This window comes from Taudactylus pleione, unplaced genomic scaffold (assembly GCF_031769625.1).
Source record: "Taudactylus pleione unplaced genomic scaffold, aTauple2 ptg000013l, whole genome shotgun sequence".
Taxonomy (NCBI): domain Eukaryota; kingdom Metazoa; phylum Chordata; class Amphibia; order Anura; family Myobatrachidae; genus Taudactylus; species Taudactylus pleione.
The window spans coordinates 4,260,001-4,276,382 of record NW_028284416.1 but is presented as its reverse complement, the minus strand read 5'-3'; the positions used below and the strand labels follow the sequence as shown (position 1 = coordinate 4,276,382).

Here is a 16,382-nt window from a genome sequence, read left to right as displayed (position 1 = left end):
ATGGCGCATAAAAAGTCATTACATTATAGTATGGCGTATAAAAGGTCATTACATTATAGTATGGCGCATGAAAAGTCATTTCATTATAGCATGGCGCATAAAATCTAAAGTGGGTAAATATCATGTCTTCCTAGGACATTCATGGAGTCTCCTAATTATCCATAATGTTAATTTTCTCATCATTAAGACACCTGATCCATCTAAATTAATAGAATTAGTAGGGATAGATCTTTTCACTGCTTTTAACACTGACGCTTAAGGCTTTAATACGATTCAGGGCACAACTCTGTACCAGCTTTCTGCTTTGAAAATCGGTTCCTGTATTTGTTTGGTTTAATATGAATGTACAGAAGAGTGACCATTGTAATTTAATACAGCTAAGCACAGAAGGTGTATTTGTTTGATCAGTCAGTGTATTGTAGCAGTATGATCACTAAGCTGGGATGTTGGGAAGATCAGGCCAGTAGAAGTCCCAAAGTAGTACACCTGATGCGTTTTGTTCTGGAACAGCCCAGAGCTTCATCTGATTGTGGGGTGAGTCTACAATGAAACGCGTCAGGGCTACTTTGGGACTTCCACTGGACAGGTCTTTACAACATCCTCAGCTGAATGACCACTGATGCATAAGATGACAATAGAAGACTTTAAGTGATTTCTTCACAGTATTAAAGTATGAAAATGATGAAACCTGACTGGTAGGAAGTGTAACAGAATACTTCAACACTTTCTTAGGGGGCTTATCTTGTACTGTAGCAGGAAGATGAAGCCACCTGTGATTGGCTGATTGTATACTGACTCCTCTGACTGATAGTACTTAGGCCCTGATTCAGAGCCAGACGCTCTGACAGAGCGCTCGCTCTGAATCAGGGCCGGTCTTTTTTTTTTAAGAACGGCCTCCTGGTCGCGATGGTCAAGACCATCGCGACCATCGGGCTTGCGACGAGACCCTTGTGGTAGGGTCTCGTTGCCGCAAGCCCCAGAGAGATTTCGGCTCTAACAGAGCCGGAATCTCTCCACTGACATCACTTGGCCCCAAACGGTAGGCGTTCTCATGGGAACGCCTACGTTTGGGCAGCCACCCCCCCGGCCTGCCCACCAAAGGGGGCGTGCTGTCACTCAACATCGACAGCACGTCCCCTTTCATAGGCAAACGTAGGGGGCGTTTCCATCTGCCTGGAAACCCCCCTCCCCAGCACACACCATGACCACAATAGAAATAGTAATATAATAGAATGTTACTAGTGCTGCATGTTCTTCTCAGTATCGCATATGAAATGATTAGCACTACCTGTGGATCTTTTAAAATGTGTCAGCCTGTAATAAATATACCTGTGCACCAACTAGGAGATGTGGAAAACATGCACTGTTAGAGGTTCACTGCTATAGACCATTAATAGTGTTAATAATTAATACTGTATAATAATACACTATCCAGTACATAAGGAGACTGATATGTACATATATGTCCAGGGCAGTGCTAGGTTCTTCTGCTGCTCCCTCAGACTCCCGGACTTGCTCCAATGCTCAGGAATGGTGCCCACATCTGAAGAAAAACATTCTGCTCAGACAGGATGGACCTACTGCCGCATCTGATGACTTACTGTGATCGCTGGTCCTGTATATGCTGGAATTATGCAACACAATATACTTTGTATGTAACATATTAAAGCTGGATAAGTACTAATTATATCCTCTTCATGGACTGGCCACACTCGCTCTAAAATCAAGCATTTGGAACCCCCCCTCTAGAAATCCTGCGTTTGCCACTGCCTTTGGTGCAAGACCCGGAGTGACGGATTGCCCGTCGCTATCGGGGTCTCGCGCATGTGCACGACGGAGCCGGCTCCGTCGTGCGCATGCCCTCTGGGCCACCATCGACCCGGTTGCGATCGCTCAGCGCTTGCGACCGGGTCTGAATCAGGCCCTTAATTCATTATTACCTAGGTTACATATGTTATGTAATGCCAGATTGCGGCTGTCTATTCAGATTTCTTATTTGTCATTTCCTTTTGGATTCCTGCATTAATTCCCATTGTATTTTTAAAGAAATTATTGTAAACTATGGGGGTGTTTGTTTTTATTTTAAATGTATATAAAAAAATTCTATTTTTTGTTACAGTATGTTGTGTACAGGTAGCATAATGTGAGTTTCGCATTTTTAACTAAAACTCGGCCTTATTCAAAGGTGGACGCATTTAAAACATCGGGCGCAAGCATCTGATGTTTAAAATATGTGCGTGTGTCCCAAAGGTTACTGCCAGGGGACACAGATCAGAATTGCATGGAGATCCAGGCCCACTGTGGGGGAGATGTATCAAACCTTAGAGAAAGAAAGTGGAGAAGTTGCCCATAGCAACCAATCAGCTTCTAACTGTCATTTTATGTACTATGCGTAAACAAATGCGATCAAATCCCCAAAAATGTTGCTTTCAGGGTTTGAGCGTATTTCTCATATCTACCGGAATGCTCCAAACGGCAGACTGCAGCCATAATAGCCCCCCCCCCCCCCCCCAGAGCATCCTGAGGAAGCTCCAAGCATCGCTGTAGTTCCGGTCCCTTGTGGCCACGCCCCCATGGCATGACATCATGTGATGAGGGGGTGTGGCCAGCACTGGGAGCCATAACTTGAAGTTATGGTGCTGAAATCAGGTACACTGTTTCATTATCAGACCATAGTGATTCCCCTGTCAAATCGCTACCTGCGCCATTCTGACGGCTGAACTTATACCGCGTGACAGTGGAACAGCCTTCCCCATTCACTCCCACAGTATTCTTAGTTAGCCCTATCTTGGCATATATCCGTAAATCTCTATGGGGTTTAGGTAACAGGGTGCGAGTCAGGGGCTGGCTGGCAACTTTTAGTCTGGGGGGCAAATGCATGCAGGCGGCCCTGGCAGAGGAGTAGCGTGTAGCCAGGGTGCCCGAAGAACGTGCGTGCTACGCCCCCCCCCCCCTCAAGTGTTCCAGGGAGGAGGCTGGCCATATGGGATTAATGTAAAGTAAAAATAAAGATTAGGGACAGCCCCATCGTGGTGCCCATATGCAGTGCCCCCCTGTGCCCAGGAGAGGATCCCCTTATGCAGGCCTCCAGTAGTGCCCCCAGTAGTGATCCCCCCTATGCAGTGCCCCCAGTAGTGGTCCCCCCTGTGCAGTGACTCTTGTGCCCCCAGTAGTAAGCCCCTTATATAGTGCCCCCAGTAGTGGTACCCCCTATGCAGTGCTCCTTATATAGTGCCCCCAGTAGCAGTCCACACCCCATGCAGTACCCCCAATAGTGGTAACCCTTATGCAGTGCCCCTTAAATAGTGGCCCCAGTTGTAATCTTCCCCCTATGCAGTACCCCCAGTATTGCCCTTTATATAGAGCACCCAGCAGTGGTCCCTCAATGCAGTGCCCCTAGTAGTAGTCTTCTCCCCCCTCTGCAGTGCCCCTAGTAGTTGTCCCCTCCCCTTGTAGTGCCCATAGTAGTAGTAGTCCCTCCCTTGTATGAGTAGTCCCCCCCCTTGTAGTGCCCCCAGTAGTAGTCCCCCCCCTTGAAGTGCCCCCAGTTATAATCCCTAGTGGTCCCCCCCCTGTAGTGCCCCCAGTATTGATCTCCCCCATTGTAGTAACCCCTAGTAGTGGTCTCCCTCTTGTAGTGCCCCCAGTAGTAGTCCCTCCCTCTTGTAGTGCCCCCAGTAGTCCCCCCCTTGTAGTGCCCCCAGTAGTAGTAGTCCCCCCCTTGTATTGCCCCCATTAGTAGTAGTCCCCCCCTTGCAGTGCCTCCAGTAGTGGTTCCCCCCTTGTGGTGCCCCCAGTAGTGGTCTCCCCCCTTGTAGTGCCAGCCTCCCCCCCCAGTAGACACATGTAGTGGAAAAAAAAAAAAAAAAGCCACTTACCTGAATCCCCGCTCACGCCGTCGCCATCCGCTCCTCCGTCTGTCCTTCCCGGGCCGGGCCGCTCTGCATTATGGGAGAGACGTCTTTGTCACTTGTGTAGCCAGGGCTGCCATCAGAAATTATGGGGCCCGGGACTTCCAAAATAGGCAGGGCCCCCCCCCTTCCCACAACCCCAGACACTTAACTAAGTTACCACACTCTTCTTATTATTAAGTTCTAGCTGCTCCCCAGTCCTCACATGCTGTGGCTCCTCGGGGAGAGGCAGTGGCTGGCAGGAGAGATAGGTGACTGGTAGATATAGTGTGAGATTGAGAGGTAGTGGGTGACAGGAGAGGGTGAAGGGGATAGGCAGTTGGTGATGCCAGGGACAAGGTGATAGGGAAAGGCAGTGGGTGACGCCAGGGATAGTGTCAGGGAGAGGTAGTGGGTGACGCCGGTGGTAGGGTGACAGGCAGTGGGTGACAGGGAGAGGCAATGGGTGACGCCAGGTAGAGGGAGAAAAGGAAAGGCAGTGGGTGATGCCAGGTAAAGGGTGAAAGGCAGTGGGTGACAGGTAGAGAATAATGGGGAGAGGCAGTGGGTGAGATATAGGGGGACACTGGGCTGGATGGAAAGAGGGCAGTGAGATGGTGGTGGGAGGGGGGAACACTAGGATGGAGAAGGGGAACCCTGGGCTGGATGATGGCGGAACACTGACTAGCCTGGCTGGGGTTCTTGCTGAGGGGCAGTTAGATGGAGGCAGTGGGCTGGTTGGGGAGGGAAGGGGGTAGACACTGGGATGGGGGAGTCAGTGAGATGGTGGGGGACACTGGGCTGAATGGGGGTGCACTGGACAGGATGAGAAGGGGGATCACTGTGACTGGACTGTTTGCATAGTACCTGAGCCAAATAGAATTGCACATGTGCTGGGGTTTTGGAAAGGCAGAGACAACAGAGCAATGATCTGCACAACAAAACGTGTAATTTGTAGAACTGCTTTTCCACATCTTTTGTTTTGCAGCTCATTGGACTCTCTCTCTGCAATTCCGAAATCCGGCACATGTACAATGTGCAATTCTAATATATTTGGCACAGGCACAGCATGTGCATATGAAATAAAAAATACACCTGACCTTACCTGTATGGTGGTTTCTCTGTGATGGGGAACCTCTGAAGAAATTGATCCTCCCTGGGCAGATGGTGTCTTCAGTCGGTATTCACTATTCATGTAGGAAAATGCCTGTTTGTGTAGGAATATAACTAATGTCATTATCATACAACAAAGGTTCAACCAGACTCGCCACCTGTGTCTCCTCCGGCCTGCTGCCCATGTGTCACTCCAGCCTCCTGCTCCATGTCCTATCTATCCCCTTGTCTTTCCAGCTACATACCCCATGTTATCTCCAGCCTCCTGCTCCCTATGTCACCTCCAGATTCCTGTCCCGTCTCCCCTTCAGATCCCTGTCATTCAAACCTCTCTGCCCTGTGTCATCTCCAGATCCCTGCGCCATTCCAGCTTTCTGCCCACTTTCCTCCCCGTCTTTCAAGCCACCTACCCCCTTATCTTTTCAGCCTGCCACCCCTTTGTCTTTCAAGCCTCCTGCCCCCTTTCCACCCCTGTTTTTCCAGCATTCTGCCCCCTTTCCACCCCCGTTTTTCCAGCCTTCTGCCCCCTTTCCACGCCTGTTTTTCCAGCCTCCGGTCCCCTGTCCACCACCGTTTGTCCAGCCTTCTGCCCCCTTTCCAGCCTTCTGCCCCCTTTCCAGCCTTCTGTCACCTTTCCAGCCTTCAGCCCCCTTTCCACCCCCATTTGTCCAGCCTTCTGTCCCCTTTCCAGCCTTCTGCCCCTTTCCACCCCTGTTTTTCCAGCCTCCGACCCCCTGTCCACCACCATTTTTTACATCCTTGTGGCCCCTTTCCACCCCCTTTTTTCCAGCCTTCTTCCCCTTTCCAGCCTTCTGCCCTCTTTCCACCCCCGTTTTCCAGCCTTCTGCCCCCTTTCCAGCCTTCTGCCCCTTTCCAGCCTTCTGTCCCCTTTCCAGCCTTCAGCCCCCATTCCAGCCTTTAGCCCCCTTTCCAGTCTTCTGCCCCCTTTCCACCCCCGTTTGTCCAGCCTTCTGCCCCCTTTCCAGCCTTCAGCCCCTTTTCCACCCCCGTTTGTCCAGCCTTCTGTCCCCTTTCCAGCCTTCAGCCCCTTTTCCACCCCCGTTTGTCCAGCCTTCTGTCCCCTTTCCAGCCTTCAGCCCCTTTTCCACCCCCGTTTGTCCAGCCTCCTGCCCCCTTTCCACCCCCTTGTTTTCCCAGCCTATGTCCCTTCTCTTACCTTTTACATGATCCTCCATTAGCTGGTCCGGGTCTCAGTCCCACGCGGCCGGCGGCTCCTCTCTTCAGCAGGGAGCGCGACGTGACGTCACAAGGTCAGCGTCGCGCTCCCAGCAGTCCTTCAGGTAGGAGGAACTGTGTCACAGCAGGAACTGCCGCTGCGCTGCCGAGCAAGACCATATAACTCGGCAGCACAGCGGCAGTTCCTGCTCTGACACAGTTAATAATAGTGATGCATGTATGGCGTGGGAGAGCTGCCGGCAGTACTAGGAGCGCCGCGGGCAGGGTCCCCATAGTGTCCGGCTGCTGCCATGGCTTGTGCAGCAGCAGGGCTTAGCAGCAGGCGGGCCCCCAGAGTGTCTGGCCGCAGCTGTTAGGGTGCAGAGCAGGATGACTTTCCTGGGCTTGGGCTACAGCGGACGGGCGGGCCCGGGACTCCAGTCCCGGCAGTCCCCCCCTGATGGCGGCCCTGTGTGTAGCGCTGACCGAACTCCGTCCGGTCAGCGCTACACACGCGGTGCAGTCTGTGTCACAGTGACACAGTCTGCCCCGGCCCGCGGCCCGCATGACGCTGCGGCCCGGGGGGCACCTGCCACCCGGCCCAGCCCGCCACTGGTGCGAGTTGTGTGAAGCAGAGCAGCTCTGGCGATATTGGTTGCACATTTAAAATGTCAGCCACTTAAAAGGTGAAACCAGCCTGGTTTTGCCGGTTAAATTATTGCCGCAATTGCGCAGCTACTGAAAACTTGGACTCTACCACACAACCTCCTATGCATTAACCAGAATGAATAAAACCAGTAGGCACTAATTATTCCTCTCTGTTGTTGGTATATTACAGAAACTAATTGGTTAGCTGCTGTTCCAAATTAAGGGCCGTATTCAATTAGGCAGCAAAAAGTTGAAATCGGCGATAACCGATGACGTTATTCTCGCATGTTTTCACCATGTTTAACATGGCGAAAAAAAAGTGCAGAATTGGGGTTTAGGGGTGCAGGCTTTAAAAAAAAAAAAAAGCCTGCACCCCTGGGAATGTCATTTAAAAATAAACTGTGTAAAAAAAAAAAAAAATCAGGACACCCCAAAAAATTTACTTTATTTTTGGGGTGAAAAAAAAAAATATTAGGGAACACACTTCTAAAATAGGCTAATTAAATCCAGAGGGGTTCCCTTACATGCGGCAGGTGTTTTCTTCATTGCGGGAGTAGCGGCAGGTGCATTTTTGCAGAATATTTAAAAATCATTTTAGGGACTTAAAAATATGCTTACCCCCATTTTCATGTACCCCAAATTTGATAGAAATAGTTTTTTGTTTTTTTTTAAATCTAAGTCCTATTGGTCACCCCTTCTTCATAGCCGCAAATATGCACCTGCCGCGGCTATTAGAAACCCCGACTTCCTTCAGCAGGTAAAAATGGGGGTACCCATACTGATCCCCCATGTCTAGACATCTTTAGGGGGGTTCCTGGAATATTTCCTGAAAATTCTTGTTTTTTGGCGATACTTACCTTTCCGCCGGCTCCCGTTTTAGTTGATTTCTAGTTGAATACGGGGATAAAGCGGACACGCGCCCGATACTTTATTCCTTGAAAATCTGCGATGTGGAGCAAAAAGTCCAGCACGGACTTTTCGCTCCGAATTGACTACCCCCCTAAGTCTCTGCAGACTTAACAAGATATTGAAATAGTGAAAGGATTTGTATAGGAACTGCGCTTAACCAATTAGTAGATATTTAAATCATCCCATACACAGACAATTTAAATCACAATTGACATAATTTATTAAGATATATACATATAATGTTGCATGGGTCCCAGCAAAAATAAATTAAAAAAATAATACACAATTAAAAGAGAGTAATTATATTGCAATGACTGCAATAATAAAATTTAGTCTTTAAATATCCAGTTCTCTGCTGAGAAACACTGCTGTGATTCCAACTTATAATAATGTAACAGTCTGTTGATGAATTGTGCGGACACAGCGTGAGCGCGGGGACTGCTGTTGGAACCCGAGGGTCCGGTGACCCTCATCAGACACTACCATCCGGATAAGCTGCCCTGTCTATTTGTCCCATCCTCAATGGGCTACTAAAGGATTACAGCGGAATTACTTTGCAGACATCAGGGTGAGAAACTATATTTTTACATATTTATAATATGGACATTGCCACAATTCATCAACAGACTGTTACATTGTTATAAGTTGGGATAACAACAGTGATTCTCAGCAAAGAATTGGATATTTAAAGGCTACATTTTATTATTGCAGTCATTGCAAAATATTTACTCTCTTTTAATTGTGTATTATTTTTTTATTTATTTTTGCTGGGACCCATGCAACATTATATGTGTATATCTTAATAAATGGTAACCTCCTATGACCTTCAAGTCAGAAAATTGTAGCATTCTAAATTGCCCGTGTGAGCTGAGACACAGCATTGAAATGAATAGCGTAAAATTATAATGATGTATCCATGTCTTCACGAGAGGGTCATTTCATTCCCTATAATAACTTTAATTATTAATATGACAACTGCTTCCAAATATATCTCTTGTAAGGATTTGCTGCCACCTAATGGTTTTAAACTGTTTTGCACCCTGAAAATTAAGTTGGAAAGGAATATATTATTTTTTATTATTATTATTAGAGATGTGGGTGGACCCCCGTGTTTTCGTTTTGGTTCTAATTCATCATCATGTTTTGGTTTTGACAAAACCACCCTCAAGTGTTTTGGTTCGTTTCTGGATCCCTTAAAGCTCGATGATTATCGATTAAAAAAAATCGATAAACAGCTATTTTGGACCCGTTTACATGCAATCCAAAACCCGAAGTCGGTTTTTTAAATCCGAGTTCCGAACTGACTGCAGAACCAAACTGGGACTCGGTTCGACTTAGAATCCCAAAGTAGCTCCGAACTAGGACTCGATTTGACTCGTTCGGGTGTGTTTGTGTTTCAGGAACACTGAACTGCACATTTCTAATTATTATTACTACATAGTTTGCCTTTTTTTAAGACACAAACCTGTGCCGCAATAATGTTTTATTGAGATCCCTAAAGCCATTTAGTGATATTTTGCTGTAAGCGAATATTATGCTTTCTCAGTCTGGATACTATCCCTCATTTGCATAGTGCCGCTGACATTAGGGAGGAGCTACAGAAATTAAGAGGGAGCCATTTTGGGTAAATTGTTCTGAACTTAAGATACACTCTGTTTCTGAAAATATGTTAATGAGAATCTGCCACTTTATTTTTTTGTTTCCACCAATGTGTTGGTCTAATAATATATTTTAGAGGCTGAATGAATTAAGTTATTCTTGTTGGTCCTAGACTATTATAGGCGACCGCTTGAGCCGCGTGATTATAATCTTTCCCCATTCTCATTACAGAAATGTAGCTGACTGAAGTCCACGGCTGAGAAGAGCAGAACTGGAAAACCAGCGGAGTCTGTATATGCTGGGGCTCCGCAGAATGTATCTCCGGCTCCTGCTGCTGTCTCTTCTGACTGGTCGCTCCACCACAGAGGTCATCCCTGGTGAGAACTCTCCCTGGGGTGTATGCCGTCCGCAGAGCACTCTGTTACTGCATGGAAACACTTTGCCTATACCAGGGGGAGAGAATCCTGGGGTTCCCCAGCTGTAGCTGAACTGCAAGTCCCAGCCTGCTCTCTTGGGGAGTATAGCTCTACAACAGTTGGAGAGCTACAGGGCGTCTTTGTCTGTCCATAGAAACTGTAAGAGGGAGCTGATGTGTAGTGCTGAAACGTGGACTCTGTTGTCCAAGACTAGGGACACCTGTCCCAGCCTTGGGCAGCTTCTGGGTGCAGAGCAGGGATGATTGCTAACTGCATTCGGCAGAACAGTAGAACTTAAGAGGTGCTCTCTATGCTCACTTCTCCCTTGAAGGTGGTGGCCTTTCCCTACTAGTAAAGAGTTGACCATTGCTGTACAGTAATAATGTTAGCTTTATGAGTTACCCATTAGAATACCAGATTAAGAGTCCTTGTCTTCATGGAGCAGTCCTAAATTCGGGCACTCGAAGAATGTTTGGCCTCTCTGAAATGGGCTCAGTTTGGGAAAACTGGGTGTGCTTTTGTCGGATAGGGACATGACCTCTTTGATCCCAATAGTTCAGTAAGGAATGTTGGCAGGTACACAACAGGCCTCATACCAAGCAAAAGATCACCCCAAATGAACTGTGAATCTGTAGTCTGCATGGATTCTGTATGGCCATTAAAATACTTCACAAGACATTTATTTCAAGAGTTGTACAGTGACAATAGAGATGTGTATACACAAATGACTGAGAGCTGATGTGGTGATATCTCCCCCGTGACGTCTCTGTTCTCTTTTGCCGACAGCAATATGTCGGTATGCCCTGGGGATGTATGACAAGACGATACGTGATGAGGACATCACTGCTTCCAGCCAATGGTATGAGTCTACGGGGCCCCAGTACGCAAGGTATGAATTAAACTATATATATATATGAACATTATTATGATGAGACCGCCTTTTTTTGACAGTGCTGTGAAAATTGCAAAGCCTGCCCCAATCAGAGCATTACAACATTCACAAGGCTAGACCAACTTGGGTCAATGGGTCTCATTCAGACCCGCTCGCGAGCGCTGTACACTCGCAAGCGGGTCGATGGTGCCCAAGTGCGCATACGCACGATGGAGGGAGCTCCGTCATGCGCATGCGCGAGACCCGGCGAGCGACGGGGAAGCAGTCGCTCGGGGTCTCGCACCAAAGGGGGCGTGCTGTCGATGGTGAGTGACAGCACGCCCCCTTTGGTGGGCGTGCTGGGGGTGTGGCTGCCAGACGGAGGCGTTCCCATGGGAACGCCTACCGTCTGGGTCCGGCCCCACTGACATCACTAGTGATATCAGTGGGAGTGATTTTGGCTCTGATAGAGCCAAAATCACTCCAGGGCTTGCGGCAACGAGACCCTACCGCAGGGTCTCGTCGCAAGCCCGATGGTCGCGATGATCTTGACCATCATCATGGACGCTTGCATAAGCTGTGGGTGGTAACCCACAGCTATGCGTGCGTCCAAGAGGCCGCTCCAATTTTAGGTAGCCAGGCCCTATTTCAGAGCGAGCGTCCGGCTCTGAATCAGGCCCAAAGTACAATAAGACATTCTCAGGACTAAACTAAGTTGGGCCAATCAGGGCATTACAAAATTCACAAGACTAGACCAACTTTGGCCAATCAGAGCATTAGGACAGTCACAGGACTAGACCGTCTTGAGGCCAATCAGAGCATTAGGACAGTCACAGGACTAGACCAGTTTAGGCCAATCAGAGCATTAGGACAGTCACAGGACTAGACCAGCTTAGGCCAGTCAGAGCATTAGGACAGTCACAGGACTAGACCAGCTTAGGCCAATCAGAGCATTAGGACAGTCACAGGACTAGACCAGTTTAGGCCAATCAGAGCATTAGGACAGTCACGGGACTAGACCAGCTTAGGCCAATCAGAGCATTAGGACAGTCACAGGACTAGACCAGTTTAGGCCAATCAGAGCATTAGGACAGTCACGGGACTAGACCAGCTTAGGCAAATCAGAGCATTAGGACAGTCACGGGACTAGACCAGTTTAGGCCAATCAGAGCATTAGGACAGTCACTGGACTAGACCAGCTTAGGCCAATCAGAGCATTAGGACAGTCACAGGACTAGACCAGCCACTGAGAACATAAGAATACTCAGGTGTATACAATGACTGATGTTGTAGGAGCATAATTGATACCTCAGTCGTGTAGTTAATATAAATACAATAATAAATATTTCAATTTCTCTCACGGTGTGGGAACTGTAATACATTTATCATTAATAGCAGTGCGTGCATTATGTTCCTTTAATTCCACTTTAACTGTACCGGTGCAGACAGCGCTGCTGTTCACGTGCCAAGGAATGATGTAATGAGTAATTGGATGTTTGGAGAATGAGAGGTCGGCTCAGATGAATGATGTAACTGGATTTTAGCCGTGAACGTTGAACATTTTTCCCCGCAGACCCGCCTGAGCTGCAGACATGAATAGCCAGATTTGGTGATTTGTATGACAGGACTTAGTGTACAGTTTTATAAACATCATACTGGTTACTGTACAACATAACTGCTTTACACACGGCACACCTTTCCTTCTGTGTTTTATGAGAAGTCTAGGGAGTCTGGAGGCCTCCTGAACAGTTCCGTTGTTTGTCTCCTCTCAGAGTCCCGCTGCTAATTGATAGATCCCAGAAATGTTATTGTTATTATTCAGGAAAGTCTATTCGCTGCCTCTTCGCTAAGGGGCGTGGCTGTATCATGTTACTTTGGTTCCTAAATCCGTTAACCCCCCCCCATAAAGAACGAGTAACGGAGAGGCCTCGTGAGATTGATTCCAGAATTCCTAGGCCCCTCCCCTCTGAGCCTCCACACCCTTAGATATGGCAGCAAGTCTGCCACGGCCATAATACACCATAAAACAAACAAAGCACTTTCTAATATAAATGGATAATAAATGGACCTGGTATCAGTCGGGTCACCTTAGCCACCCCGCAAACCCCTCTTCAGCAGCCCCTGATCCCGCCCCCTCTGGTCCCTCCCACCTCGCCCCTACCCATCCCGTTATACTTACCACCCCTGTTCCGGTCCTCTTCTCTCCCATCGGTGCAGCACGCGTGCACTTGTCACCTAGGGGGTATATTTACTACAGGTCGGGTTTTTAAAAGTGGAGATGTTGCCCATAGCAACCAATCAGATTCTAGCTATTCTAGAAGCTGCTAGATAAATGAGAAGTAGAATCTGATTGGTTGCTAAAGGCAACATCTCTACGTCTTAAAACCCACACTTTAGTAAAATATGCCCACTAATGTGCACATCATGCGCAGTGGGAGCTGGGGCGCACGCCATGCACGTTAGATTTGCCGTTCACATGCACCGAAGCCACAATTAAGTCATCACGCAAACGGGCGTGATGACCTAATTTAAATCAGGGTCCGATTTTATTATATATTTTGAAGATTGTATTATTAAGATTCAAATTCAAAGTTATGATCACCTCGGCTATGGTGAAACGTCATTTAGGCCCAAGTTTACTAAACGATGGGATCCCCGCGGACTGACAGTGGGTTCTATGTCTAAGCCACAATATTTACTGTGGGTCATTTTGAGCTTCTGAACAATACCCGCCATCGACCCCTGTCTGTTTCTTTATCTCTTAAATGATAAAAACAACTGTGTAGTGATATATAGCAGCGAAAAACCTGGATAAAAATCCTTCTATTGTATGCAAAAATATATTTCCATAGAGAAAGTTCACTGTAGCAATGCAGAATATATCAACAATGTTTCAATATATAGCAGCAAATTCCGGATTGAGAGTCCGTCTATTGCATTAAAAATATAGGCCTCATTCAGAGTCGATCGCTTGCTGCAAGCGATCGCTCTGAATGAGGGCGGCCACTTACTTTTTTAAGCGCCGCCTTCTGGTTGGTCGCTAGGCTGTGGGTTACCACCCACAGCTCTAGCGACCGACCAGGGTGATGGTCGCGATGGTCATCACCATCGCGACCATCGGGGCTTACGACCAGACCCTAAGGTTGGGTCTGGGCTCTCGTAAGCCCCAGGGACCTTCCTGCACTGCTTGAGCAGGAAGTTCCCCACTGACATCTTCAAAAGGGGCGAGCTGTCACTCAACATGGACAACTCGCCCTGTCTGCTACGAGACCCCTAGCGACGGAGCGCTAGCCGGGTCTCACACATGCGCACTGTGGGGACCATCGACCCGGTTGCGAGCGCATCGGCGCTTGCGACCGGGTCTGAATGAGACCCATAGTTCCATAGAAAGAATTCACTGTGGCAACACGCAAATACCGCAGTAATATTGAATAGTCACGGAAAGTGGCCAAGGTAATCCTGAAAACATGCAATAAGCCAAAAAAAAATTGACTATATATAGAGAGCTTGCTGAAATCTTATCATCGGGAGTAATCCAACTAGTAGGAAAAAAGAGGATTTGTTAATCCGATATATATAAATTCCAGCATAAATGCGAATTGTCCCGTCCACGGTTAAATAGCTTAGTGTACAAATCCACTTCCAATGAACAGTCACTGTTAAAAAACAAGCCGTACACGGAATCGCCATATGCCGTGTGCTTACTCATGCTCCTGTAGCCTTTAATTACGCGGACCCTCCGTCCGAGCGTCCTCGGAGTCTGCTGGGAGCTGTCCTCCTGTTAATGACTAATGGATCCCGGCCGGATAAATGCAGTGTATGAATACAAATAGCGCTTGCTCTTGCCGTGATAAAATTAATATAATGTGGTGTCCTTAACTTTTGAAGAAGTCACGTGGCTCGTGATGAAACACGTTAAGGACTCCACATTATTTTCATTTTATCACGGCAAGAGCAAGCGCTATTTGTATTCATACTCTGCATTTATCCTTGCATTAGCTCTAAAGGCCGGTCTCCCATCAACCGTTACCTGACTTCATTGCTTCCTTACTTTCCAACAGGCTACAGAGAGAGGAAGGTGACGGAGCTTGGTGTCCTGCAGGCCTACTGCAACCAGAGGATGTGCAGTACTTGCAGATCCATCTACACAAGCTGTACTTCATCACCCTGATTGGAACTCAAGGACGTCATGCTCGAGCCACAGGGAAAGAGTTTGCCAGGTCTTACAGAGTGGACTACAGCAGGAATGGAGAGCGGTGGCTCTCATGGAAAGACTATAAGGGAGATCCGGTAAGTAGAATTTTCCTTTGTCCACATTAGCAACAAAATCATACAGTATGGGTGCCTACACTCACAGCGATGTGATCACAATCACACGATGTGTACGATTTCCCCCTGAACTCTAGCCTGGAGCTCGCTGGCAGTCCTGCACACAATTTGGTCTGAACATGCTGCCAATGTCACACACGATCTATCGTGCCTCCTAACTATTCCAGTACATCCTGACTTGAGATTGTCAGATCTGCCCTACAGCATGGCAGATCTGAAGATGCGATGTGCGACCTGCGGGGACGCGCATCACATCGTGATTGTGAGTGGGGACTCACGATTTCCTCACGATTTGGCCATATTTTACACGATCTGTCATTCCAGTGCGTCGGAATCGGCCAGATCGGGTAAAATATCGCTATGTGTGTGGACAGCTTATAGATATAGATAGTTAGATAGATAGATAGATAGATAGTTATAGAATGAAAGCCAGTGGTCAAAGCCAGAGGTCATACCATGAAAGTCATATGGAAGCCATAGGATTAAAGCCATTGACATATTGGGATGAAAGCCGATGGTCATACATGAAAGTCATGTGGAAACCATAAGATGAAAGCCATTGAGATTTAGGATGAAAGCCAATGTTCATACCATGAAACCCATGTGGAAATCATAAGATGAAAACCATTGGCCTATAGGGTGAAAGCCGATGGTCATACATGAAAGCCATGTGGAAACCATAAGATGAAAGCCATTGACATATTGGGATGAAAGCCAATGTTCATACCATGAAACCCATGTGGAAGCCATAAGATGAAAGCCATTGACATATAGGATGAAAGCCAATGTTCATACCATGAAAGTCATGTGGAAACCATAAGATGAAAGCCATTGGCATATAGGGTGAAAGCCAATGGTCACACCTTGAAAGTCATGTGGAAACCATAAGATGAAAGCCATTGGCATATAGGGTGAAAGCCAATGGTCACACCTTGAAAGCTATGTGGAAGCCATAAGATAAAATCCATTAACATATAGGGTGAAAGTCAAAGGTCATACCTTAGAAGCTATGTGGAAGCCAAAAGATGAAAGCCATTGACATATAGGATGAAAGCCAATGGCCATACCATGAAAGCCATATGAACAAATAAGTGGGACTTCCCTGTCCAGTTGAGTAAAGCTGGATACAGACCTTTGCGATCACTCTTTTGATGCGATGGTTTCGATCGACTTCACTCCTGATCTGAAGTCCCGTCCACAATGCCGATACACGCATACACACCTGTACAATCCCTACCCTACAGACCATCGATCATGACTGCCAAAAAAATAGAAAGAAAATGATTGTACCAACGTACCCACTCTCCTGACTGTCCACAATATTGGCCAAATACAGTGCTGGCAAACGTAAAAAGGGCAAATATTTACATCAACAGGGAGGACAGTTTACATAAGAGTACGTAGCAAGCCACCTGACTTGGTTTAATTTTG

At 47.4% G+C, this 16,382-nt stretch overlaps 1 protein-coding gene across 2 annotated transcripts in view; it reads left to right on the top strand.

Annotated features, from left to right (window-relative positions):
- LOC148542344 (discoidin domain-containing receptor 2-like) overlaps nucleotides 1-16,382 on the top strand; it is a 173,755-nt gene that overhangs the window by 119,705 nt on the left and 37,668 nt on the right. For both annotated transcript variants that reach the window (XM_088470391.1, XM_088470396.1), the window contains 3 exons: nucleotides 9,567-9,712; nucleotides 10,538-10,640; nucleotides 14,684-14,912. In XM_088470391.1, coding sequence (XP_088326517.1) covers nucleotides 9,631-9,712; nucleotides 10,538-10,640; nucleotides 14,684-14,912 — 414 coding nt within the window. In that variant the 5' untranslated portion in view covers nucleotides 9,567-9,630. The remainder of the gene's footprint in view (nucleotides 1-9,566; nucleotides 9,713-10,537; nucleotides 10,641-14,683; nucleotides 14,913-16,382) is intronic.